The sequence below is a fragment of the Delphinapterus leucas genome, chromosome 10, assembly GCF_059928025.1.
Source record: "Delphinapterus leucas isolate spDelLeu-1000000601 "Yukka" chromosome 10, BTC_Dleu_Yukka2, whole genome shotgun sequence".
Lineage (NCBI taxonomy): Eukaryota > Metazoa > Chordata > Mammalia > Artiodactyla > Monodontidae > Delphinapterus > Delphinapterus leucas.
In genome coordinates, this window is record NC_143138.1 from 57,348,707 (window position 1) to 57,376,404 (window position 27,698).

The following is a 27,698-nucleotide window of genomic DNA, read 5'->3' on the forward strand; positions in this document are numbered from 1 at the left end:
TCTCGTTTTAATAACATCTAAGAAGAATAAAAAGACATTTGAAGTAAAACTGATGATCACGATAATAATAGCTGCCAACATTTATTGAGCACATACTGTGTGCCCAGCCTGGTTCCTAAGCACATTATGTTTATTAACAACAAAGTCTCTGGGGTGGGTACCGGTATTACTCCTGCTTCACAAAGTAGGAGACCAAGACTCAGAGTGTTACATCACCTGCCCAGAGCTTCTGAACCAAGCCAGTCTGGTTTCAGACTCTGGGTTCTGAACCACGGGGTTACCTCTGCTTTCTTTAAGGAATGATCACTTTCTTGATGTTTGGACGCTGTGAAACATATGCACCCAGCTGGGCGGGGCTAAAGCCATCGTCCCTTTTCAGCTTATATTTCGATGTATATTTCATTTTGTTTAGGTTGACTTATAAGAGCAGAAAAACCTTATAATAGCAAGTTTGGAAAATAAAGGAAAGAAAACTACCTATAATCCCATCCCCTCACCCCAACCACTCCTGCCATCTAGGACCGTTTTTTTCCAGTCTCCATTATGAGTTTATTTTTTATAAAGCCAGGGCCCTATTCCCTTTGTACCTACAAAGAGGACATATAGGGCTTCCCTGGTGGTGCAGTGGTTGAGAGTCCGCCTGCCGATGCAGGGGACACGGGTTCGTGCCCCAGTCCGGGAGGATCCCACATGCTGCGGAGCGCCTAGGCCCGTGAACCATGGCCATTGAGCCTGCACATCCAGAGCCTGTGCTCCGCAACAGGAGAGGCCACAACGGTGAGAGGCCCACGTACCGCAAAAATAAATAAATAAATAAAAATTTTTAAAAAAAGAGGACATATAAACCTAAAAGTGTGTCAGAGTCTTCATGGTGCTTTACATCATGCCCAGCTGACTTTTCTTGCAGTCGTGAATGAAGCGTGTTTTGATTTTCCAACATGGAATCACACTGGAACATCTTCCCATGTCCTGGATTGTCTCCTTACCCGCTGACATTCCTTCCCCTTTTCCCGGCCCAGGTACTCTCTCTTTTTTAAAATAATTAATTAATTAATTAATTAATTTTTGTCTGCGTTGGGTCTTTGTTGCTGCGTGCAGGCTTTCTCTGGTTGGCGGCGAGCGGGGGTTACTCTTCGTTGCGGTGCACGGGCTTCTTATTGCAGTGGCTTCTTTTGTTGCAGAGCACGGGCTCTAGGCACATGGGCTTCAGTAGTTGTGGCTCACAGGCATTAGCATGCAGGCTTAGTAGTTGTGGCCCACGGGCTTAGTTGCTCCGCGGCATATGGGATCTTCCTGGACCAGGGCTTGAACCTGCGTCCCCTGCATTGGCAAGTGGATTCTTAAACACTGCACCACCAGCGAAGTCCCCAGCTACTTTTTTTTTTTTTTTGCGGTACGCGGGCCTCTCACTGTTGTGGCCTCTCCCACTGTGGAGCACAGGCTCCGGACGCGCAGGCTCAGCGGCCATGGCTCACGGGCCCAGCCGCTCCGCGGCATGTGGGATCTTCCCGGACCAGGACACGAACCCGTGTCCCCTGCATCGGCAGGCAGACTCTCAACCAGTGCGCCACCAGGGAAGCCCCCCAGGTACTCTCTTAATGGCTGAGGGTGAAGATGGGGGAGGCTGAGAGGTGGCAGCAGAGCCTCATAACATTTGTTTTTAAATACCTGCATAATAAATGAATACCTCTTCATTGTAAAAGAGTCCTGTGACACAGGAATATAGGGATCTAAGCGCTGTGAGATTACAGAGCGCTCTGTTTTTCTGCCCTGCCCCCGGCTTCTGCATCACCCCTTACACGGTCCATGGGGGAGAGGTCGGGGCGAGGAGGACTAGCTCTGCCTTTGGGACGCCCCTCCCACACCGACACCACCTAATGCTTGGCCGGTTTTTCTGTCCTGGCAAAGTTTATGGGCCTCTGGAGGATCACTATGCCATCTATCTTGTACTGCAGGTACAGCAAGTTAGCGCTTAAGGGCTCATCTCATTCTAGGACTTAATTTATTTATACTTCTTTGCATTTACAACTTTTTTTTTTTGGCCACGTGGCATGCGGGATCCCCAGTTGACCAGGGATCGAACATGTGCCCCCTATAGTGGAAGCACGGAGTCTTAACCACTGGACTGCCAGGGAAGTCCCTGCATTTACAACTTTTTGATAGCATTAAATAAAAATATGTTTTTGTTTGTTTATTCAGCATTCTCTCCTTGTCACAGCACAGGGGATGTTCTTTCTTGACCACCTCCATTTTAACCCGAAGTGGAACTATATGTCTTTTACTAGACTGTGGTTTATTATTTTTTATTGTGAAAAATATGCATACAGGACTTCCCTGGTGGTGCAGTGGTTGAGAGTCCGCCTGCCGATGCAGGGGACGTGGGTTCGTGCCCCAGTCCGGGAAGATCCTACATGCCACGGAGCGGCTGGGCCCGTGAGCCATGGCCGCTGAGCCTGCGCGTCCGGAGCCTGTGCTCCGCAACGGGATAGGCCACAACAGTGAGAGGCCCGTGTACCGCAAAAAAAAAAAAAAAAATGCATACAGTAGAATATATGCTTCATACAGCTAATTGTGAAACATATTAATAAATCAAACACGTTTCACAGAGCACTCTGGTTAAGAAATAGAACATTGCCAGAACCTTAGAACTGTCCTGTGTACCCTCTTCAGTTGCATCCCCAAGAGGTGGATGAGGAAGCAGCCTCATGAGCAAATTTCATGTTGGACATGCGTGGACAGAACCAGCTTTAGATCTCCCACGCAGTCCTGTGTGATAAGCAAGAGGCATTGGCCTGACACTAGCTCTTTGTGGTAGAAGAACTCTGGAAAGCAGCCTTTTCTGTCTTGGGGGAATTGTCACAGCCATTTTTTGTTTTTTGTTTTCTTTTTCCTTACAGTGCCTAAGACAAAGATTTTGGCCACCGGAGGAGCATCTCACAACAGAGACATCTTGCAGGTAAGTGCCGGTAGCAAGCCCTGAGCTAGGGCCTCTTCCACGTCTAATACTTCTAAGGGCCAGACACTCAGCAGTAACACTGCCTCTGTTCCCGCTCCTGCAGGGATGGGGAGCTTACAGCTCATTCTTTCCCAGGAAGCCAGCTCTTTACAGCGCACATGGCAAGCAGATTCTATCTTACGCTCAAGTGAAAACCACTGCCCTGTACAACTCCACTCTGATACCAGCACTGGCCTCTGGAGTCACACAGAAAGTGCCTGTCCTTCATGGCAAACCTTCTGACATCTAATGCCAATGTTCTTGTCTTCCTCAAGGTTTCCCCCTTCCAATTTAAACATCTCTGATTTTCCCAGCCATTCCTCTTATAATACAGTTGCCAGAATTTGTCACTGTCTTTCTGGTCCTTCATTATGCTAGACATATATGTGACCCAAAGTAGAATCAACCTGCAGATATCTGACAATCAAGCTGTTAGCCCCAAATCATGGAGCTGTTAGTGTCTTATTGGGACACTGAGAATTTTAGGGTATAGCCCGAGGCTGCCTTAGCTGTTGGAGTAACTGAATCGACTGTTGACTTGTACAATAGTATACCTGTCTTAGGTAAGATTCTCTAGAAGCAGAGCCTGCAATGGAAATTATTCTATGAGTGATTTGTTGGGAGAGTGCTCCCAGGAGAAAGGGAGTGAGGGATCCAGGTAGGGCAGGGGAAGAAGGATAGGCAAGGATGTGGTTTTGGTTGGAGTCAGCTTCAGCTCCATCCCATGGGGAGATATGGTCCATGAACTATGCCGCAGACTTGCTTCCACCTTGGGGTAAGAGGGCCAACTGGCTGTCGTGGGAAGGGATACGAATAACCTCCTGTGAGAGGCAGCCTCTGTTCAGTAAAGAGCAATTCTTTTGAGGAGGGGCAGCTGTGAGCCATTAGCAGCCAATACGCAACAGCATCTGGGTGAGGGTGCACACCGGTCCAGTAAGGGGATCCAGATGGGGCATCAACAATATCTCTGGTTAACTAAGACCCCCAAGTCTTTTCCATGTGAGCTCCCCTTAGTACACATCCTCTATTCTAAATTTATGCAATTTATTTTGGGGACCTACATGGAAAACTTTATCTTTATTCCTATAAGACATGCATTTGTTAGTGTGGGTTTGTTTGGCTTTGTTAATATTAGTCTGAGACCTAGCCATCTCCACCTTGATTGTTTGTTGCTAAGCATACTTTCTAAATCTTCTCCTCGTCTTTGATAAAACGGTTAAACAATGCAGGGACAACCCAGAGAGCTGTGGCCCTTCACTAGAGACTTCTCCCAGGTCACCCTGACCCTATTATCACCAGGGTGGCATAGCCAAGTGTACTTCCTTTAAGGCAGTAGAGGTGGAATGGAAGGTATCAGAAGACGTATTAGAAAAGAGAGCCCAGAAAATGCATGTCTGTGTGCATGCTCCCTCTGAGGAATGACTCACCACAGTAAGAACTTCTGTCCTTTCCAGGTGCTGGCAGATGTGTTTGGCACCCCAGTGTATGTCATAGACACAGCCAACTCAGCCTGTGTGGGCTCTGCTTACCGAGCTTTCCATGGTAGGTCAGTGGATGGCGCCAGATGCCTCTGGAAGCGGTTGGGGCACTGGCTGGGCTGAGGACAGTGGAAAGGGGAGATTGGGATGTTCCCAGTCTTTAGGGACGTGGGAGGCTTGGGGTCTTTAGATTCACTTTTCTCCCCTCCCAGCAGGGGGGAACCAACCCAAACCCTCTGTTCCTCTGTGCTTTACTTAAACTGGGAAAGAGAGGTAGGGTCCTAACTAAATGAGGCCTGGTCAGAGTCAGACTCAGCCCAGGGACATTGGTTGAGGGCACTTGGGCATGGGTCTGGACAGCTGGTGGGCAGGAAGGGGTAGATAAAGTCCAGAGCCATCTTTTCAACAAGAGCAGAAGTTGAGACAAAGGTGGAGGCTTCCGAGCCAAGCAGTCCAGGACCCTGGACAGCTCCTTGGGGGCAGTGGGGAACCAAGGCTCTGATGGAGGCCTCCCTGAAACTGCGGGAGCAGCACAGGCCCACGAGGGCGTTCTTCCACCCATGTGGTCGACTTGCCCTGTCCTCTGCCTGCTCAGGCCACTCCTCCGGCCACCCATGTAACTCAAGGGCGTTGTCCTTTCCCTCTAGCGGTTGCATTCTTCACACATTTATCCTTAACTTTTTAACACACCTATTTAAACTTGTATGTTTTCTTTCAACATTGAGAATTAATCAGGGACCATAGACTTCTCTTAATAATTAAACTCTTACTCTTTCATTCCCCTCCCTCTCCACCCTATCCACCTTGCCCCACCTTGTGCCTGTATCAAGATCATTGGGCAATTTCTTTTTCTTTCTTTCTTTCTTTCTTTCTTTCCTTCCTTCCTTCCTTCCTTCCTTCCTTTTCTTTTCTTTCCTTTCTTTCCTTTCTTTCTTTTTTTTTCTTACGGCTTGTGGGATCTCAGTTCTCCGACCAGGGATTGAACCCAGGCCACAGCAGTGAAAGCATGGAGTCCTAACCACTAGGCCACCAGGGAACAGGCAGTTTATTTCTAGGCTGTTATGTTTTTAATCAAACTTTACAACATGTTGGCTTTTATTTGCACTTACGTATGTTTGTCTTTTTTTTCTGACTCTCTGCAGTTTCTTTTTCCTTCATTTCTATGCTGGTGTTGTTGGAATATACAGCCAGAATACATAATGAAGAGGAAATTCAGTAGGTGATAATTTTCTGAGGGCTTGCATGTCCAGCAAGGACTTGGTTTCACCCTCCCAAAGAACGCTACCTTGGCTGGACAAAGGACTCTAAAATATTTTCCTCAGAACTTTGAAAACACCATTCCATAAGCTTCCAGTCTTCAGTGTTGCCCATGAGGAGTCTGGGGTTTACTTTATACTCCTCCTTTTGCCGAAGCAGAAAAGGAACTACCCTTTGGGGCCTCCGCTGCTGTGCTGCACTGTGTTTCTTTCTTATTTTTCCTTTTCCACGCCTATTTAGTTGTCAGACATTACCTGGGGGTACTGCCCTGCTCTGCCCTCCAGAACTAAAACCTGAGCTAGGTCCCAGCACACCAGTTCCCACTTTATGTGGACATCCATTCTCTCCAGCTGGGTTCAGGGATGAAAGCCAGTCTGTGAGTGAGTGGAGGGGGACAAGAGTCTTTCAAGTAGTCTCTGTAGTGGCTACCCCACCCCACTGTGTCCCCTCATCCACACAGCTCTGGGCTGGGATATTCCAGCATCCTTCAGAGAGAAAACTGGGCCTCACATCTTCAGTGGGCCCTCCTCCCCTCTCGGTGGTCTTGAGTTTCCCTTCAGTCTGATACTGCTCCTTAAATTGCCCGGAAATCCCTTACTGTTTCCTGCCCACCTATGGCAACCTTCTCTCTTTTCCAGCCCTGCCACTCTTTTGCTTGGTGGGCATTTATGGAGTGCCTCCTGTATGCGGGCAGTGTGCCAGGCACCAGGGCTCCAGTGGAGACCCAGTCCTGGCCTCTGAGAGCTTCCGGCTCGAGAAGGGAGGGACCTTAAAAAAATCTGTGGCAAAAGTAGTGAGATGCGCCCTGAGGAAAGCGGATGGTGCTGAGAACTGGAAGGGATGTTCCTAGCGGCAGCTTTTCTGAGAAGAGAGAAGAACATTCCACACAGTGAAAAGGCTCTGAGCAGAAGGAATTGAGAGCAGTTGGGGTGGCTGGAATGCAGTGATCGACTCGGAGAGTGGAGCCACGTGAGGGAGGAGAGGCGGGCGGACCCTCCCCTCTGTCAGAGGTCAGAGGTTAGCTGCCTCCCCACATGTGCTTCAGACAAAGAAAGCCCTGCTGAGAAGAGGCCTGCACTTGAAACTTTTCTTCTCTTTCTCTCTTTTTTTAAAGATGGTTTTATGGAGGCCCAATTTATATAACATAAAAATCACCCATACTTAAGCATACAATTCAGTGATTTTTAGTTAACTTTACTGAGTTGTACAACCATCACCATAATCCAGTTTTAGAACATTTTATCACTCCAGAGATAAAATGCTATTTCCGGGTAACACCTTCATTTGCAACAGGCACTGACGTGAAATGAGCTTTCCCTTGTAGGCCTTGCAGCTGGAACAGATGTGCCCTTTTCAGAGGTTGTGAAGTTAGCCCCAAATCCCAGATTAGCTGCTGCCCCAACCCCAGGAGCGTCTCAGGTAAGAGACCATCAGAGTTCATTCGTGGCATTTGCATCGTGAAAATCAACTACGTTCTTTTTTCCAAAAGTTAAGTTTTTCTTTATCACCTACATTATAGTTGATGTGCTCAACTAAAGGGGAAATCTACTTTTTTTTTAATTGTCAAGGAAACAGAGCAAAAGAAGACAGGTTGTCTCTGAGATTCAGAGATACGGCTGATCTTATAGCCCCAGGGATCAGATGGCTCACTGGGCATATCTTCCTTGCTCAGATGCCTTGGGGTGCGCCCTTCTAATTCACAGGGTTACAGAGGCCACTGAAAGACTCTGTCACTTAAGCATAAGACGTGCTGGGTTTCTACCATTCAGATCTGAAATCTGGATCCAAGAAAACTGTGTGTTCACTCAGTCAGAGGGAAGGCAGACCCCACTTGTTACAGGTTGGGTTCCCTGGAACGCAGACCCTGAGTTGTTGATTAGGATACAGGAGATTTATTAGGGGGCACTCTTGGGATCTGCATCTGTTGAAGGAAAAAGGAAGAGGCAGGGCTGGGCAGAGGCAGGAAGTGAGCTGCAGTGCGATCTCAGTGGAGCCCTCAGTCAATCCTACAGGAAGTTCTGAAGCTGGGATGACTCTGGAGTTTTACCCAGTTGTGGTGAGGGGGACGGGCCTTTATACCCCTTGTCAATCAGTTATTGCCTGCAGGCCACCCCAGGATGGGGTAAGGCAGCTCTCTATAGCCAAAGCAATCCACAAAGGAGGCTGCCAGCTGAGGGCTGAGAGAATAAGTTCTCTGTTCCTGCAGGGCAATCCGGGTGGTATGCCATAGCATCCATTTCACCACCCTTCCTGTTTGCACAAGGTTCTTGCAGTCCAGGAGCAGGGGGTGACACAGACAGAGGACTTTATTACTCACAGTACAGCAGGCAGCATAAGCTTCACGTTTGCATCAGTTTTCCTTGGCCCCGAAGTGCCATCGGGCGGTGTGGAGTGGACCCAGGTGGATACTGTGCACACACTGTGTCTGTGTCACAAATGAGGGACCCTGCGCATTATAAAGGAGCTGCGAGCAAACCTGTCCAAAGGACACATCTTTATCATCCTGGTCAGCAAACAAATTTTCCCTCTCCCTATCTTCCAAGGCTGTTTGCTATACAAACACCCTTGAAAAGATAGCCTGGAACAAAAGCTGTCACAAGACATATAGAAACACCCTGGAGAATTGTCTCACAGCTTATCTTGGAAGCAGAAGCTCATGCTATCCAGGTGACTAGATAACCCACACACATGGGTCTGCCCAGGCTTCTATTACTTTCTGTTGTGTGCCCTTCTGTTTAAGAGGGAGTTCAATGAAGTAGAAAGATCCTACCTTGAGATAAAGGGCCTTTGGGTTCTGATTCTTATCGTGCCTCTCCCTCTCCGTGTGACCTTCACATGACCTTGAGCGGCACTCCTCATCTCTGAACCTCTGTTTCTTCATCTGGGAAGTGGGGACATCTGTCTGGCCTACTTTTAACCTGCTAATTGTGAGGGTTAAAGACAATCCTTGCCTATCATGGCTTTATTTATTTTTTTTATTTTTTTGGCCACGCCTCGCAGCATGCGGGATCTTAATTAGCTCCCCAACCAGGGATTGAACCTGCGACCCCTGCAGTGGAAGCTCGAAGTCTTAACCATTGGACCACCAGGGAAGTCCCTATCATGGCTTTACTATACAACAGGAAGTCTGACGGTGTTGCCAGGTTGGTTCAGTGGTTCAACAGTGTCAGGGCTACGGGTGAGGTTTTCTGAAGTTCTCCAAATCAGCAGTGGGCAGTGAGAACATCATAAGAGCCACATAAGCCATTTAAATTTTCTAGTAGTCTCATTTTTGAAAAAAGAAGTAAAAATAAATAAGCGGCTAATTTTAATGTATTTAATTTAACCCAGTATGTCCAAAATATTGTCATTTCAACATGTGATCAATAAGAAAAGTTGCTAATGTGATAGTTTACTTCTTTTTTTGTTTTGGCTGAGATTTGAAATCTGGTGTGCGTTTCCTCCTAATAGCGCCCGTCACATTTCAAGTGCTCAGGACCGCACGTGGCTTGCAGCTACCATATTGGATAGTGCTGTACTAGGTATGCTCCACATGACCACAGGATGTATGCAGCTTCTCCTAACATCATGTTCCCCCTCACCTGTATTCATAGGCAGAAATCAGAGCGTGGTATTAGGCAAGGAGTCTCTCCTCACACACTCTTGCTTTTCAGGGAGACACATACTGGTCTGTTTCCCTCAACTCCCCCAAGAGACTACCACTTGGTTATACTGTCAACCTTGGTTGTAAGAAAGGCTGAAGTGGAGTCTGGCTCTTTCATCCTCTCTAGAAGGAGGCCAGCAAGGAAGAAGGTAGTGAGGGTAAGCTGTAGGGCAACAAACAGCTGCAGCTGCCTCATTACAGGCGGCAGATGCTCTGTGTGTACCGCCACTCTCCCTGGCTTGCCCATGACCAAAGTCACTAATAGCTCGTGGAACTCTTTACCATTAAACCCAAGTGTAACCTCGGAATCCTTCTCAACACCAGGTGGCAAGAAGTGACAGTCTGTGATTGTTGGCATAAGTGACCTATTTGAGGACTGGATTGTAAATACCTTGAGAGCAGGACAACATCCTCTGTTTGCTTCCTGTGGCACCTCTGTGTGCTCAAGTGGAAACTCAAAACAGTAACAGTGTTTTCCCTGTAGGCGCTACTGAATGTTACAATTTCCTCCTTGGAGAGGATATCACAGCCCTCTTACGTCTGAGTTCACAGGCAGAGCTGCTCCAACTGCACCAAGAGTAGGCCCTAGTTGCATAATCAGTTACTAAAGGCCTTGACTTTAAAGCCAATTAAACCAAATTAAGAAGGAATGGGGGCTTCCCTGGTGGCGCAGTGGTTGAGAGTCCGCCTGCCGATGCAGGGGACACGGGTTCATGCCCCAGTCTGGGAAGATCCCACATGCCGCGGAGCGGCTAGGCCCGTGAGCCATGGCCACTGAGCCTGTGCGTCCGGAGCCTGTGCTCCGCAACGGGAGAGGCCACAGCACTGAGAGGCCCGCATACTGCAAAAAAAAAAAAAAAGAAGTGGGATTGGCATGACTTCCTGGTGGTATATGTGAGTCCCAAGGAAATCTGGGTCCCTTGGCCAGCCTTGTGTTGCTTGTGTGTAAGACCACATGCGCTGACCTAAAGTGCAAGGCTTACAGAGCTACAGATGAAAACAGCTTTAAACAAAAAGAATGAAGAGGAAGTACGTGGGATTGTGTTTCTTTCTGGTCCTTTTTCCCTTGTTGGTTTTTTGGTTTTGGTTTTGGTTTTATTTTATTACACAGCACACTGTATATATAATTTTATAGCCTGCTTTAAATATTCTACATTACAGTGTAAGTATTTATATTCTTTTCTTTTTCACAGTATACAATTTATTATATTATTTGTGTTTACCTTGTCATAAATATTCTTCATGTTTGACATATTTTACATGTTATATTTTTACTATTTTTTTAAACATTTCTTTACTACAGACTTTTACTATGCTAAGAATTTATATTCTTAAAGGCATACATACTTTTTTTTTTTTTGGTTTGCACATAGTCATTTATTTAACAGCCATTTATTAAGTTCTTACTGTGTGCCTAGCACTATGCTAAGCTCTAGGAATCCAAACACACCATCTCTTGTATGTTTGGGATATAATGGGAGATAATGGCACATAAAAAAGATAAATTCCTAATTGCTACAGACTGTTTGGGCTTCTCCAAAATTCATTTAATTAATTTTTATTGGAGTATGGTTGCTTTACAATGTTGTGTTAGCCTCCACTGGGTTTTTTTTTTTTTAACTAATTTTAAAAATTCATGAATTGAAATCTTTACCCCCAAAGTGATGGTATGAGGAGGTGGGAATTTATGAATGTGATTGGGTCATGAGGCTGGAGCACTCAGGATGGGATTAGTGTCATTACAAAAGAGACCCCAGAGAGATCTCTGGCCCTTTCCCCCATGTGAGGACACAAGAAGAAGATGACTGTCTAGGAATCAGGCTCTCACCAGACAGAATCTACTGGCATCTTGATCTTGGACTTCCCAGCCTTCAAAACTGTGATAAACAAGTTTCTGTTGTTTATAAGCTACTCAATCTATGGTGTTTTTGTTATAGCACCCAGAATGGACTAAGACACTAATCATGCAATTTGCATGGAACATACATGTTATTTTTAATGACTGCATAATATTCTATCTGGCTAATGAACCATATTTTCTCGAGCATTTTCCATGTCTTAGAGCAGTTGCTTCTAGTTTTTCAATTATTATAATTAACGCTATGTGGGTAAAGGGTTAACAAAACCTTTCCCTATTCTGCATGAGAATTTGACTTTTGGTTAATGTTCTAGCTCTGCAATAAAAGTGGAATGTCAACAGTGTTACTAGGCAACATTGCTATGTCAAAATGGCCCTGAATTAGGAAACTGCATCTGGAATGGGAAAACATAAATACCTAAGGGGAAGTCATACTTAGGGCTCCCTGAGTGCAGTGACTTCTCACGGGCATGGCTCTTGTCTATGGAGTTGTTAACAAGGGATACTCCTGTGGGGAGTGAGGTTTCAAAGCCAGGGTGGTTCTTGCACCTGTAAGATGTGGATTTCATCTCCTTGCACCTGAGCTGTAACCTGGGGGGCAAGGAGGGAAGAAGGAAGGGAGGCAGAGATACCCTTTCCTGGACACCTGTGCAAACTGTTCATGGTCTCCTGCAGCCACTGTGCCAACACGCATGATTCTCCAGTGTATCCTTTTTAAGGCCAAGGTGTGGCCCATGGTAGTCTTATGAGTCTGAACATTTAGTGGTGTCTAAGAGGACCTTTGGTGGGCCTAGCACCCTACACTTAGGATTACTTCCTTAGGAGAGCTTTGCAGAAGTAGAATAACTAGGTCAAAAGCCATGGGCATTTTCAAGCCCCTTAATACAAATATAAAGTTGAATTGATTTACAAAAGGACTGCACCACCAACTTCTACCAACTGTGCAATGAAACAGCCATTTCCAGGTACCTTCATCAGAATTTTTTAAAATTTTGTAGATTTGATAACAAAAACTGGTTTCTTGTCATAATTTGCCTTTTTTAAAGATCTTAAACTATAGGTTTGAGAACTACTAGCATTTCCTGTTTTGTGAATTGACACTTCCCTTTTTCTGCCCAGCAAAAAATTTAAATTGCAAATACATGGGATGTAGAATTTTTTAAATTGCAAGTTGCAAAGAGATGTAAGAGCACCTTCCCTTCGCCGTCCTGAACTGCTCTTTCCACCCCTCCAGGTCTACGAGGCCCTCCTCCAGCGGTATGCCATGCTTGAGCAGAGAATCCTGACCCAGACCCGGGGGCCTCCGGAGTGAATTCCACAGGCCCAGCCTCACTGATTCCACTTGGAGACGTGGCCTTGGACAGCAGGGAACCTCTTCCCTGTTGTAAGCAGCTCTGCCTGCCCACCTGACTCCTTACGGTGCTCCAACCTGCCCAGGACCACCTTAAAGCCCACCTTAGTACATCCTCCTGAACACAGCTTGTGTCCCTGTGCCCAGGGCAGGAAAGCATCTCTCTTCCTGTCTTTTATCCCAGGAGGCAAGATAACACTGAGCCTGGGATATGTCCAATAAAAATTGTGACTTTTCCCCTTTCGGGACCTAAATCAGCATAATGGGAGAGACAAAGCAAAATAAATAGATTCTTTCCTCTTTATTCACTAGTTTTCAGGATGATGAGTTGATTGCCAAGCATCCTCTAACAGCAGCTAGATTTTTAGTATCAATATGATACATTTGACATACTTTATATGTCTTAATCCATTGAGTAATTATTTTTCTCCTTGTCTTCTTTCTGATAGCCATACTATCCAACTTTTCTCCTACTTTCCTGATCTACCATTCATTCTTTCTTCTTTACTGTTACTTCTGCTCTGTCTACTCCTTAATGATTGCTGGGCCCCAAATCTCTGTTCTCATTCCTCTCTCCCTCCAATTCTCTCTTGTTGGATGATTTCATCTAGCCTTGGGCTTCAACTGCTACTTATATACTAGTAACACCCAGCTCTATGTTTCCAGCCACAACTCTCCTTGGAGTCAGCCAACATTCTCACAGGGGTACTTCAGACTCCGCTTATCCTTTTTTTTTTTTTTTTTAAATTTTGAGTCATTTTAATCTTTTTTTAAAATTTATTTATTTAAATTTATTTATTTTTGGCTGCTTCGGGTCTTTGTTGCCGCGCTCGAGCTTTCTCTAGTTGTGGAGAGTGGGGGCTACTCTTTGTTGTGGTGAGTGGGCTTCTCATTGCGGTGGCTTCTCTTGTTTTGGAGCACGGGCTCTAGGCACGCGGGCTTCAGTAGTTGTGGCACATGGGCTCAGTAGTTGTGGTTCACGGGCTCTAGAGCGCAAGCTCAGTAGTTGTGGCACACGGGCTTAGTTGCTCTGTGGCATGTGGGATCTTCCCAGACCAGGGCTCAAACCCGTGTCCCCTGCATTGGCAGGCGGATTTTTAACCACTGTGCCATGAGGGAAGCCCCAGACTCTGCTTATCTTCCCTTGCCCTTCCCCAAACCTCCTCCTCCAGAGTTCCTGTTTCAGTGAATTGGTACCACCAACCATCCTTTCATTCATTCATTCAGGAACCCAAACCCAAAACTCAGATATCTGCTTTCCCACATCAAATCAGTCACCAAGTGATTTTTGTTATTCCTTTGGTAACTCTTAAAACAGTTCCTTTCTCTCCATCCCTCCCTGTTTTACTTTATTCCTTGCTCAAATTATTGCAGAAGCCTCCATAGAAAGTCTGCCTCCTGCAAAATCCTCCAGATTTTTCTTCTGTCGCAGGCCCACACCTATGTTGGGACTTCAGTTAAACCAAACTACTTGTGATTTCACCCAGAGTAGAAAAATGCTGCAAACGCTTTGAGACCTAGTGGATCAGAGCAGAGACAGAGACTACCCTAGTGGGAAGTCAAGGGAAGAGGTTTAGAAAATGAGTAGGACCAGAGATATCACTTGTGAGAAAGCTGAAGTCATCTTGAAAGGGAGTGGTGTCCCTTGCGGGCTTGGTGGATAAAGGCAAAAAGGGAAACAAGAAGCTGAAGATAACAGCCTATCAACAACAGGTCAAAGATTCAGAAGAGGAACTTCCCTGGTGGTCCAGTGGTTAAAAATCCGCCTTCCAATGCAGGGGATGCCGGTTTGATCCCTGGTCAGGTAACTAAGATCCCACATGCCACGGGGCAACTAACCCGTGCGCCACAACTACTGAGCCTGTGCACTCTAGAGCCCTTGCACCACAACTACTGAGCCTGCATGCTCTAGAGCCCGCACACCACAACTAGAGAGAAGCCCATGTGCCACAACGAAGGATCCCACGCACTGCGACTAAGACCCGACGCCACCAAAAAAGAAAAAAAAAAAGATTCAGAAGAAAACAGACAACTCTCCCCACCACCACCACCTAGACATTACTTATTAAAGAAATTACATTATTGGCCAACAATAAAAGGTCTCTTTTCTACCAAGAAACAGAAAGCCACTCAATCCATTCCCCATTTTACCCCTGCCCCCATAGAGTTGCCCATTATTACAAGGACGTCAACATAAATAGAAAAAGGAACTCACTTTATACAAATATGGGAAGAAAACAAAGTGAGAATCATAACTTTTCAAGCTAATGAAATAAACCAAATAAAAAGGAACAAAGAGGGTAAACTGTTAACAACCCTCCAACATGAACTTTAAAATAAAAAACAACGGTGGATATGAAAGAATACCACAGATCAGAAATTCAGAAACTCAGAGTAAAAATGAAAAAGCAACAAGCGTATATGGAAAGAGAACTGACCAAACTTGGGAAAGAATTTGAACAAAAAGGTAAAATCACCCTAGATAATGAAGACTACATTACAACGTACCCAAATGAAAACAGGAACGACGGCAAGTACCATAAAGCGTATAGAAGATAGGAATGAAAAAAGCTAAGACAGCAAAAACAATATAAAGGAAGACCTGGAAATGCCCAGAAAGAAAATGATAGACAAAAAAGACAGGCAAAGAAAAACTAACACAGTTAAAGTTGGAGCTCTTGAAGCTAAAATATAAGACAATGGAGCAGAGTTAATATTTAAAACTAACCCCAGAGAAATTCCTGAAAACAAAAGACCTGACTCCATATCTTTTTAAAATATATATATATTTATTTATATATTTGGCTGCGTTGGGTGTTAGTTGTGGCATGTTCTGACTAGGGATAGAACTTGGGCCCCCTGCATTGGGAGCGTGGAGTCTTAGCCACTGGACCACCAGGGAAGTTCCTGAATCTGTATCTTGAAAGGGCCTATCTTGTTACTTGGAAAATTGACCCAGAATGATCAACTGAGACACGTCCTAGCAAACTATTACACTTTGAAGGTGAGGGGGAATATTCTCTAGGCCAAAAGGCCTAGTCTCTTACACAGGAAAGATCAGGTTGGCATCAAACTTTTCAAAAAGCAAGTAGCAATGGAGCAACATTTTCAAGAAACTCAAAGAAAACATATGAACCAATTGTTTTGTGTCCAGCTAAGCTGCCCTTTAAGTAACAAGGATGTTTAAAAAGAGCTCAGGAAATATTGTACTCATAACCCCCTTAGGATTCTACTAAAACAAGCTTCGTCCAGCTAGGAGATGATTGGGGAAATTTCAGCAAAAGGACTCATAGTGAGCATTGAATAGTTTTAGATCTAAGACCAAAGTGAAAGTGGGGATAAGGGTGGAAGAAGAGTATCAAGTGGCATGTGCTTTGACACAGTAGAAGTAACGTAACTAAATAAATCAAAAAGAAGGAAAAAGTACAAAGAGCTCTGTTGCAAAGGCAATATGTGCAAGTCAAAGAATATCATTTCAAGTTGAAAAACCAAATATCAATGCTTAAATAAGGAAAAAGTAAATCTAGCATCACATACAGAGTGAATGTAATAAGGACAAACATATGAGTCGTATCAGTAAATGAAAACTCATCATTTAAAAAAAAAGTTCAGCTTGGCTTACAAACTAACATCTTACCGTCTATTATTTACAAGAGACACACCTAAAATAAGTGATCCAGAAAGGCTAAAAAGTAAAGGGGTGGACAAAAATATACCAGGCACATACAAATTATAAAAAGCAAAGCTTACGGGCCTCCCTGGTGGCGCAGTGGTTGAGAGTCCGCCTGCCGATGCAGGGGACGCAGGTTCGTGCCCCGGTCCGGGAAGATCCCACATGCCACGGAGCGGCTAGGCCCGTGAGCCATGGATGCTGAGCCTGCACGTCCGGAGCCTGTGCTCCACAACGGGAGAGGCCACAACAGTGAGAGGCCCCAACAGTGAGAGGCCCGCGTACCGCAGAAAAAAAAAAAGCAAAGCTTACAATTTCAATATCTGACAAGGTGGAATTCGGGAAAAAGACAAGACAAGGAAGGACACTGTAATGCTAAAAGCCACGATTCACAGTGAAGATATACGAGTTATGAATGTTACAGCCTCAATGATTTGGCTTGTCACCTTTAAATGAAATTCTTTGATTCCCACCTATAGATTCCAACAGAATCTATATGTCTTCTGAAGAGATTACTTTGCACCTTATAATAAGGATTAATAAATAAATAATAGAGAATATACCTATTATTCTCACTCACCGAAAAATGAACATTTACTATATACCACAGAGAAAACTTCTATAATTTCCAGAAAAAAGAAATAATACCATCTTCTTTAATCATAATAGAATAGAATGAGAAATTAATAAAATGTTTTTAAAAGTCCCATCCATACTTTCTATGAAAGTACTAGGGCAAAGGGAAACTATAAACCAAAATTACAGAGCGTCTAAAAAAAAGATTGCGCGGGCTTCCCTGGTGGCACAGTGGTTGAGAGTCCGCCTGCCGATGCAAGGGACGTGGGTTCGTGCCCCGGTCCGGGAAGATCCCACATGCCGCGGAGCAGCTGGGCCCGTGAGCCATGGCCGCTGAGCCTGCTCGTCCGGAGCCTGTGCTCCGCAACGGGAGAGGCCACAACAGTGAGAGACCCGCGTACCGCAAAAAAAAAAAAAAAAAAAAAAAAGATTGAGCAAATTCCCTGGCGGTCCAGTGGTTAGGACTCGGTGCTTTCACTGCCAGGACCTGGGTTCAATCCCAGTCAGGGAAGTAAGATTCTGCAAGCCACGTGGTGCAGCCAAAAAAAAAAGACATAATGAAATCTATGGGTATAATTAAAGCAGTGATAGGTGAAGTATAGCTTTAAAATGCAGTAACATTGATACGAATAAAAGTGTAAGAGTTAAATGAATTAAAAATACAACTTAAAAAGCAGTAATAATAATAAACTAGTGAACAAAAAAGACAGAAGAAGTAATGAAGATCAGATCACGCATTAGGAAAAAATGGCAATTCCACCTAATTAATCTTTTTTTAGAAAGACACTAGTTGTTTTCTCTCTAGAAAGTCCATTTCTGAGATATTTTATTCTCTCTTCATTACGTTCACTTTTCCTAGAAATTTTTCAGCATATTTATAATAGCTTTTAAAAATGCCTTGACTGATAATGACATCATCTATGTCATTTCTGTTCCTGTTGACTGATTTTTCTCCTGATGGGTCATATTTTCCTGCCTCCTCTCATATCTAGTAATTAAAATTTTTTTAATTAAATTTTTTTTATTATACAGTGCCAGATTTGTTAAATTCCTTTAAAAATGTTGACCTGTTATCTGGTAGGTATTTAAGCTACTTATAGATCAGCTTGATCGTTTCAAGGCTTGGTAGTGTGGGCTTACAGTAGCCTTGATTCTAGGGCTAGCTTAGCTCCGCTGCCATGGAGTAACCCTCTGAGTCTTTACTCTCAGTGTCCTGGGTGTTCAGTGAGGACTTTCCACTTTGGCTGGTTAGAACTAAATCTATCCTGTGCCAGTCTTGGAGCTATTCAGCCTGCTTGCTTTCTTCCCTCACCTCATGGAGTTTCATTCTATGTATGTGAAACCTAGAATTCAGCAAAAGCCCCAAGGAGACTCTTCTGCAAGACCTCCAGCTTTCTCTCTGCAGCTCCCTCCACCCTGTACTCTGCCCCGTCAGTTTGCTGCAGCCTTCCCCATCTCCCGAGCTCCAACCTCTCTCTCTGTCCCCAACTCGACAAGGTTGCCAAGCTCTGCCTGGGGTGCACTTCCTGCATTGTGGACTGGAATTTGTCTCCAGGCAGAAAGCAGGGGCAATCATAAGCCTCACTTTGACTGCCTTTTCTCCCCCCAGGGATTAGAGGATTGTACAAGGTCCAGAAATAAATAGTTGCTGCCTATATTTTGTCCAGTTTTCTTGTTGTGGCTCCAAAGGGCAAACACCGTTCCAGCTACTGCATGATGGCTGGAAGTAAAACATCTTATCCAGCTTGATTTTGGTGCCACTTCCAGAAGTTTCTCCTCTTTGGAGGAGCCTGACCTAAAAGGGAGGCTTGGCTGCTCAGTTTTAAGAGTTCACAGGGACAGACTGTTCTAGCTCTTTCTATTCTTACCAGAGTCTCTTTGCATTCACTTGCTGTTGGATTGGAGAAAACCCCTCCTAGTTTCACCTACTGTTCTAAAGTTATTGAGCCATGCTTTCCAATGAATATCTCTTAGCTATTTTGGGATTCTGTTTTTCCCAGGTACCTCTTCCACCGTGTTCCTCAGCTTCCCCTTGTACAGATACTAGTCCATGAATTTTTTATTGCTGTTGATAGTTTGTAGTTATCTCCATTTGCTTGTATTTTGGTATTTTGGGGGAAACCTTGTTACCTAGTTTTATTGTAAATGTGCATGGATTTTCTGGGTTTTTTTTTTTCTTCTATGTAGTTGCTCTGTGAGAATTTTGGAAGATTCAAAAGCTATGCAGCCACCACCCTAGCCCCCCATCTTCTCGGAATCTGGTAGAAGTTTTAAGAGCTTGGATGTAATTTACCAGGCTCTCTTTCCCCTATCTCTGCAGTAAAGAAGCACATATCAAAATGTTGCCTCCATTAGCCTGTGTCCCTAAGTTATTATAATGGGTACAGCTTGCTTGGTGACCCCCAATGGACACGCAGTATGAGTGAGAAATAAATTTTGTTGTTTTGAGCCACTGGGGTTTGGGGATTTTCCATTAGCACAGCATAACCTAATCTGTTTTGAGAGTTACAGTTACCTTTCCATCCAAGACAATTAATTTAGTTGACCTCAAGGTAACCACCATTAAGTTAAGAGAGAGGGTGGGAAGAAGAACTATGGGGGCAAGGAAAAAAGAAAACAGTTTGAAATGTTTGGGAAATAACTTTTGATGTTGACGGCACATGGGACAGATTGGAAATAAATGGGTAAGTTTTGGGGGAATTGTATTGCCAAAAAAGCCATGCACCCATCCTATTAATGGTACCCCCTGACATTGTTTAATGCATTGCTGTACCTAAATTACCCACTAATATATACTAATGTACATCGCCCTGTATTTCTCATAATTACCCACTGTGGCATATCTCTAACCAAGGGCCTTTCAGGAGCTGAGAGAGTCTGGGGCCACTTCTGTGTATTTAAGTGAAGAGGTCTCCAAATAAAATTACAAAAATTGTGGTTACTTTAAGAGTTTATCGGACTTCCCTGGTGGCACAATGGTTAAGAATCCACCTGCCAATGCAGGGGACACGGGTTCAATCCCTGGTCCAGGAAGATCCCACATGCTGCGGAGCAACTAAGCCCGTGTGCCACAATTACTGAGCCTGCGCTCCAGAGCCCGCGAGCCACAACTACTGAGCCTGCATGCGGCAACTGCTGAAGCCCGCGCGCCCAGAGCACGTGCTCTGCAACAAGAGAAGCCACGGCAATGAGAAGCCCATGCACCGCATTGCAGAGTAGCCCCCGCTCACAGCAACTAGAGAAAGCCCGTGCACAGCAACAAAGACCAAATGTAACCAAAAATAAATTTTAAAAAAACGAACAAAAAACCCCCCAACACATCCAGCATCAAGCCAGTTCTCTTCCATATATATTATCACCACCCAGCATCTCACATGTGGACCACTGCAACAGCAGTGAACTGAAAGAGATCGTGACTTGTCACCTGCTTTCATTCTCGCCCGGCTAAAATACATCTTCTACATAGCAACTGAAATTATCTTTTAAAATGGAACTCACGGGCTTCCCTGGTAGCGCAGTGGTTGAGAGTCCGCCTGCCGATGCAGGGGACACGGGTTCGTGCCCCGGTCCGGGAAGATCCCACATGCCGCGGAGCGGCTGGGCCCGTGAGCCGTGGCCGCTGACCCTGTGCTCCACAACGGGAGAGGCCACAACAGTGAAAGGCCCGCGTACTGCAAAAAAAAAAAAAGGAACTCACTTCACATTTCGCCCCTTCTTCAAAATCCTCCCGTGGCTTCCTGAAGCCCATGAATGTGTTTTTGAAACCAACTTGCTGATGGACTGAATATGGGAGAAATCAAGAACGACATAAAATTTCAGTTTGAGCAATTGGCTGGTTATGCCACTGATTCAGACAGGGACAACTGGAGGAGTAGCTTTATGGGGTAAATGAGGAACTCTGCTTTAGGTAGGGCAATTTCGAGATACCTGATAGGCTGCCCAATAGAGATGTCAAGTAGGGAGTTGGTTATACAAATTTGGAGTTCCCAGAGATGTCAGCGTGGGAGACACGGATGTGTTGGCAAGTTGGACCACCCTGAGCCTTTATTGCGATACCCGACTTGATGTGAAGCAGAAGGGAAGAACCAGCCAATCTAATTGTTGGCACACGGATTATAGTCGCTACCTTCCAGTAGGAAGGAAGCAGTGACTTATCTTCCCTAGAAAAGACATAGTTGCTTTCCTTGCCATCATGCGTCTATCAGCATAGCCTCCTATAGTCTATCAGTGACTCCAAAGTGTGGTCCCTGAGGTGTTCCTGGTGCTGTGGAAACTGGGGGTGGTGGACCCTCGTTTCAACTTCAATCAAGGCAATAAACGTTCTACAAGGTGGAGTTTTACATAAGATTTCGTTTGAATAAGATTCCTGATATTTAAAATAATGCAAAGTATAGCCTCCTCACATTTCCCCCCTTATATATTTAGCCTCCTCACTTTTGGTGTTTTTTTTTAATACTTTTTTATTTAGCTGTGCTGGGTCTTAGTTGTGGCATGTGGGATCCTTAGTTGTGGTGTGCGGGATCTTTTTAGTTGCTGCATGTGAACTCTTAGTTACAGCATATGGGCTCTAGTTCGGTGGCCAGGGATTGAACCTGGGCCCCCTGCATTGGGAGCGCGGCGTCTTAGCCACTGGACCACCAGGGACGTCCCCTCCTTACTTTCTGTAGAAGGAAACTGAGGCTCAGAAGTGAAACAACTCAGACTTCCAGGCACCACCTCCTGCCTGGCCGCTCTTGCCCTGCTCCGAGAGAGGCTGTGGCAAATCAGGAGAGGCGGGAGGACAATTTCTGTATCCGAGGGTTCTGCGCCTCATCCCCGAGCTGTGAGGGGGCTTTCCCTCTTGAGCTGGGAGCCTCAGCATGCCCCCTCCCAAGCTCTGATTGTGGTAAGGACGGAGGAATCTGAGACAGAGAACAACAGGCCCCCAAGGAGGAAGCTGGGGAGTGAAGAAGATAGCTGAGACATTCGCTAGACAAGTTCAACTGCGGGGACCAGAGGCAACTGAGAAGTTTTGAAGGTGCAGAGTGCAGGGGTGGGGAGGGCAGGTGGGTGGCAGTGCTTAGAACATTTGGGGTAAGGGTAAAGAAGCAAGTTGCTATAGGCCTTTTTCCACCTGCTGCTGCTCTGCAGGGCGGGGCTCGCACCCTCTCTCACTTGGATGGGTCCAATTCCAAGATCCCCAGCTGTGCCTTTGTGTGTGGGGGGGGGCGGGGGGTTGGGTTGCAGACGTGGGGGACCACTTGTCATTTCAGAGAAATCAGACTTTTTTCTGCCGAGTAGTTCATCCATCAATAAAGACACGACTCCTGTGGTTCACTGTGACCCCCATCTCAGGTGGGGAAACGGTGGCGCAGAGGGGAATTCAGGCCAGAGTCCGGGGGCGGCCCAGCACTCAGGGGTCGCACGGCAGGCTGCGTTCAGGAGCTTGGGCTCCATCCAGCGCGCGAAGCAAGAATCCCGGTGCCGCGGCCCCGGGGTCCCGGGGTCCCGGGGTCCCGGAGTCCCGGGGTCCCGGAGTCCCGGAGTCCCGGGCTCAAACCGCGATCTCTGCCAGCTCGCCCTGCCTCGCCCTCCAGTCCTGCAGTTTGCACGCGCCTCGGGAACGGCGCGGGCGTGGGGCGGGGCCTCCGTGTTGTTGTTTCTCTGGGGCCCCGCCCCTGAGGGGGGCGCGGACCACGCGGCCGGAGGGCCCGCCTCCCACCCCCTCCCCTCCCAGCTCGCCCGCCTCTTTGTATCCAACATCCGGGTTTCCCCGCTGGCTCGGCTCCGCGGCCGCGGCTCAGGAGCCATTTTGGACTCAGTTCAGCTCCCCTCCCCCCACCCCTCCCCCCGTTCATGGCCCCTCCGGACTCGGCCCCTGCGCCCCGGGCCCGGGCCCAGCCCCGCCGCGCTATGCCTGAGTCGGGCGCGCCCCGGCCTGCGCCCCGCCGCCGCCCCCCGGCCCCCGCGTCGCCCCGGAGCCCGGGCCGAAGCCTGCGTCGTCCGCAGTGGCCCTGAGCCCGGCCCCGCCGTCCGGCCCTTGGAGCCTGCACGCTGCCCCGGGACGAAGGCTCGGGAAGCGCGCGGGGAACAAGACCGAAGGAAGGAGCGGGAAGAAGAGCGCAGCCGCCGCCGGGCCCTGCGCGCCCCGGGAGCGCCGCGCGGCCCTGCCCGCGGGCTCCGGGTGTCCGCGGGGCGGCGCCGCGGAACATGACGGCGCCCTGGGCGGCCCTCGCCCTCCTCTGGGGATCGCTGTGCGCCGGTAAGGACGGGGCGCGGCGTGGGGGGCGCGGGGCGGCTTCTGGCGCCGTGCGGTGTTTACCAACAAAGGGCGGGCCCGCGGCCTCCTCGCCGCACCACCTGCACCCAGCTTGCATCTCCCGGGGCGGGGACGGGGGGCGCGCGGGGCGCCCTGCTAGCTGATCTTGGGGGGATGATCTTGCCTGTGCGGCGGCCTGCGGGGCTCCGGTTCGCGGAGGCGACCCCAGGGTCGGGGTTCAGGCTACACAGGTGCGTGGAACCGAGGGAGAGTGAGAGAAAATCCCAAGCATGAGGAAGGTAGTCAAGCGGGGCAGGCAGATCTAATACGGGGGGTAGCGGGACTGTAGGTGCAGCAGCGGCTGGGGGCAGGATTGCTTGACCCTCAGAGCCACTAGGTGTAGCGAAGCGACGCGGGCCGCTTCACACAGCCCGGAGGAGTCACTTGCACCCCATCCCACCAGCGTCTGCGTGGTATTCCCCCGGAGGCGCGCCGTTGGCGCCAGCTCCTACCTGCGCCCGCTTTCCCTGCGGCGCCCCGGGACGCGAGGTGCGGCCACCCCGAGGGACTGCTTTGTTTTGGGCTCCTGGGAGGGGAGGTGGGGAGAGAAGACAAACCAACAGGTCCCTATTCGTTCTGGCCACCGGGAAGCACGTGGCGGGGGTGGGTGACCCTCGCGGCCAGCGCTCGGCTCGCGTGAGGGTGTTTGGGGGTGTGTGGTTGCGGGTGTATAAAGCGGAGTTCCGCTGGGAGACCGCTTTTCCCCCAGGCCGAAGCACTGATTTTCCTCTTCTAGCGGTGCTGGGACGCGCCCTACTCCAGTGTGCGCGCAGGGACGGGCTCCGCGCTCGGCTTCGGACGGCTCCGGGCAGCCCTGGGAAGCGTGGGGAGCCGCGCATTAAAGCTCCAGGGAGAAGCCCGGGGCGGTCTCAGAGGCCGGTGTGCTGCAGCCCGGGAGCCTGGTCCTGCGCGTCTTTGTTCCCAGCCCCCATTACACATGCAGCGCGGGTCCCCAGACGCCCGCGGTGGCAGCAGCGTAGAGTCTGGGAAACCCGCGAAGGGCGGGGCCGGGCGTTCAGGGGCGGGGCTGGGATCCCCCGGCTGCTGAGTGGGTGGGGAACGCGCATCTCCAGCTCATCCCCACTCCCACTCTACGCGCCTCCTTTGCAGTGTAGCAGGGTTTAGCTGTCTGCGCCGAAGGCAAGTGAGTTCTCCGAGTGGGGCTTTGGAGCTGCGTAGCCTGAGTGCAGCGACCAAAGGATAGAGGCCCCTTATTGGTACCTGGGCACAATATGGAAAGGGTGTCATGGATCTTGTGGAGACATTTCCTTTGTCGTGGATGCCGAGAGTTGGTGGTGTTGAACCTGTTCCTTTCTCTGCCTTTTAAGTGCTGCTTGGAGCTGCTTTTCCCCAAGAATGAGATCTCTGAAGTGAAAGGAAGGCATTGGCCTCTAGAGGGAAGGGCTGCAGCCTGACGACTTACTAGGCACGCAGCAGCTCACCTGACTGTCTGTGGATCCCTCCTGTAGGTGCTGGGCTTTTCCAAGACCATGTCTGCAGAGGGGGCCTCCTCCCAGGACAAGGACAGCCTCAGACCAAAACCCTCTCCCTAATTATCTCTGTCTGGCTTGGCCAGTCTCAGGTCCCTCCCTGATTATGCAGGCCAGGGCCAGGGTGGGATTGGACCCCTGGAAGGACTGTATTTCCCTCCTCTTCCCTGGCTTGGGCAGTGCTCAGCAGTGCATCTTGCAACGTGGGGCAGCCAGAGTTAGGACAGAGTCCACCAACCTGTGTTCCTGCCCTGGAGGAAAGTGGGGGTCACTGGGTGTTTCTAGTGGTGACACCAGCCAGTCCTTTGGTGGCCACTGCCCTGACTTGTGAAGAACTATGGGAAGAGCCTCGACAGGCCCAGGTGGGAGCAGAGCTGGCCCTCCTGTTCCTTTGACTTCTTGATACCCTTCCTTCAAGTTCCTGGCTTGCTGTTTAGAAGTACCCCCCCCCCCTGCAGCACACAGTGCCCTTGTAGAAGGAGGATCTAGAACAGCACTGTCTAACGGAAATATAGTGTGAACCACACATGTAACTTTAAGTTTTTCTGGTATTTATGTTAATAAAAGGAAAAAGAAACAGGTGTGTCTTAGTCTCCTTGGGCTGACTGTGTGACTTAAACAACAAGTTATTTTCTCACAGTCTGGAGGCTGGAAGTCTGAGGTCAGTGTGCCAGCATGGTCAGGTTTTGGTGAGGGTCCTCTTCCTGGCTTGCAGATGGCTGCCTTCTCACTGCATCCTCACATGGGCTTACCTGGTGCTTGGGGTGGGGAGGTGGGGGGTTTGTGAGGTTTTTTTTCCTCTTCCACTAACCCCATCATGGGGGCTCCACCCTCATGAACCAGTCTAACCCTTTGCAAAGGCCCCGTCTCCAAATACCATCGCATTGGGCATTAGGGTTTCAACGTACGAATTTTGAGGGGACACATTCAGTCCGTGACGAGGTCAAATTAACTTTAATGGTATATTTTATTTAACCTAATGTATATAAAATAATCATTTCAACTTGTAATCAGTATTAAAACAGACATTCTCCAATTTTTGTACTGTCATAAAAATCCACTCTGTATTTTATACTTACAGAGCATCCCAATTCAGACTTTGCACATCTCAGATGCTCAGTAGTCTCATTTGGCTAGTGGCTACCGTATTGGATGGTGCAGGCCTAAAAGAAGAGGCAGAATTGATGCTGCAGTAATGGTCCAGGGTACTTGTTACAAGATCAGTGTTAGTTTTGCACGTCTTCTGTATTCTGTGCCTGGCCCAGTGTCCTTGGGAGACAAGTCATCTGGCTCTTGCCTTGCAGTGGATATCCCAGACACACATCTGTGTATCCTGCAAGAACTCCTGACATCTGTCTCTGTACTTGGGGTTTAGATCAGGGCCTGTGGGTTGGAGAGTGTTCTGAGTGAAATGTCAGGAGCCGCTGGCTGGGGAGGAGGACCTGATTCCTGTCTGTCACATTGGGAAGTGCAGGCCTTGACTGCTCCAAGCTGTCCTCATAGGTGGGCTTCTCTCTGACTCAAAGATACTGTCCATTTCCTCAGGGGAGAAGTGTGTGTGGAACGAGTGAAGTGACCCTCAGGCCCAGTGTAGTGGTAGGTGTCAAGGACACGGACCACAGAGTCATGGACTGTTGGTGCCCTTCCCCAGGGAAGGGTGTCCTCTGCTACCTGTCCTTGTACCTGCTAAGAATTCCAGACTCTGCCCTGTCTGGCTGGCTGGGCTGCCCTTTGGGAGGAGTGGGCACCCTCCTCAGCTCTTAGAGATGCTTCCACGGTAGATGATGTAAGAAACTCACCCAGACTTCCTGGCTCTCCACCTGGGTGAAGACATAAGATCTGGAACCCCATGGCCTCCCACAGCTTGGGTGGGCTGCTGTGGTGCACTACTCTGGGCATCTCAATTCCCAAATAGCACCTGGACTTCCCCTGGCACTTCGCCTAAGGAACTTCCTTTCTAGGGAGCCCAGTGAAGAGTGCCCATCCTACACCATGGGCCCCTTTGAGAATCTCATGAAAGCTGTGGACCCTTCCCCCGCAGAAAATAAATGCAAATAAGAAAGAGAACCCATGTGAGAGTATGTGCATACGTTGTGCACACTCGCTGTTTGTACTGATACCAGCTAATTATGGCCCCCTGGATTGGACTCCGTGAAGGCCTGTCTGCCCTGTCTGCCCTGCCCATTGTACCAGTCCTGGCCGGGGGCTATGCACTGGGCAAGTTCCCACACTGCTGCCTCCACCTACCCTGTTCTAGGCACTGGGCATGACTTCTCCTTTACTTCTGCCTTTTGTGACCCTGCCCAGTGTTCACATGCCCTGATCCACCCCCCACCCCCCCTTCCTTCAGGAAGCCCTCCCCTGAGTGCCTGTGTACTGCTACCTGGGGGCTTAGGGTAGTGCAAGTGAGGACCAAGAGACGTCAGGTCCGAGTTTAGATCTACTTGCAGATACTGACCTGTTACCAGGGCCTGGGATCTGGGGGCTTAGGTCGGGGGCAGCTGGTCTGGGTAATACTTTTGAGAATGACACTGGGTAGACAGCCCTCAGGCAGGATCCTGGCTGGGTAGACCTCATTCTAGAGCAGCGTTTCTAAACCTTGACACTGTTGACAGTTTGGACCCCATGATTCTTTGGTGTGTGTGTGCGGGGGGTGGAGGGCATCTTGTGCATTGTAGGATGTTTAGCAGTATCCCTTGGCCTCTACCCACTAAATGCTAGTAGCACTTCCAGTCGCGAAAACCGAAAATGCTGAGTGGAGGGGGCACAGATCGCCTGATTGAGAACCTGATCTAGAATGTTCTCATCCCTTTAAAGGGACAGAGAGTTGTGGGCGGTGGGGTTAATGGCTAATACACCCCCCGCCGCACACCGCCCCCCCGCCATCGGATTCAGGGTGGGAGGTTGGATTCTCAAAACCAAGGAGATTCCTGCTTCAGCCTCAGGGTTTGGTTCGAACTCGTGGTTTGGGAGTCCTGCTGGCCACCGAGGAAAGAATCCTGGCGTCCTTGAGTTTTCTCAGAAGTGGTTCGGGTTTCAGGGAGGCGGCGATTGTGGGTGGCCGGGCAGCCTGCCTGCCGCC

General features: G+C 48.3%; 2 protein-coding genes across 18 annotated transcripts in view; both read left to right on the top strand.

Moving 5' to 3' along the window:
• XYLB (xylulokinase) overlaps positions 1 to 17,843 on the top strand; it is a 51,454-nt gene extending 33,611 nt beyond the window's left edge. For 2 of the 16 annotated variants that reach the window (XR_016394690.1, XR_016394689.1), the window contains 4 exons: positions 2,898 to 2,956; positions 7,055 to 7,149; positions 8,731 to 8,873; positions 12,466 to 17,843. Coding sequence is in view for 7 of the 16 variants with exons in the window: in XM_022553735.2 (XP_022409443.2) it covers positions 2,898 to 2,956; positions 4,450 to 4,537; positions 7,055 to 7,149; positions 12,466 to 12,543 (320 nt within the window). In the remaining 9 variants the exon portion in view is untranslated. Of the gene's footprint in view, positions 1 to 907; positions 1,020 to 2,897; positions 2,957 to 4,449; positions 4,538 to 5,615; positions 8,874 to 12,465 lie in introns of those variants that run through there. The other 14 variants (XR_016394685.1, XR_002641966.3, XM_022553735.2 and 11 more) reach the window with 10 other exon arrangements.
• Positions 17,844 to 22,796: 4,953 nt separating this feature from the next.
• The window catches only part of ACVR2B (activin A receptor type 2B), a 35,402-nt gene continuing 30,500 nt past the window's right edge, over positions 22,797 to 27,698 (top strand). Inside the window, exon 1 of one of the 2 annotated variants that reach the window (XM_022553755.2) lies at positions 22,797 to 23,069. In XM_022553755.2, the coding sequence (XP_022409463.1) occupies positions 23,018 to 23,069 (52 nt within the window). In that variant the 5' untranslated portion in view covers positions 22,797 to 23,017. The remainder of the gene's footprint in view (positions 23,070 to 27,698) is intronic. The other variant, XM_022553756.2, reaches the window with a different exon arrangement.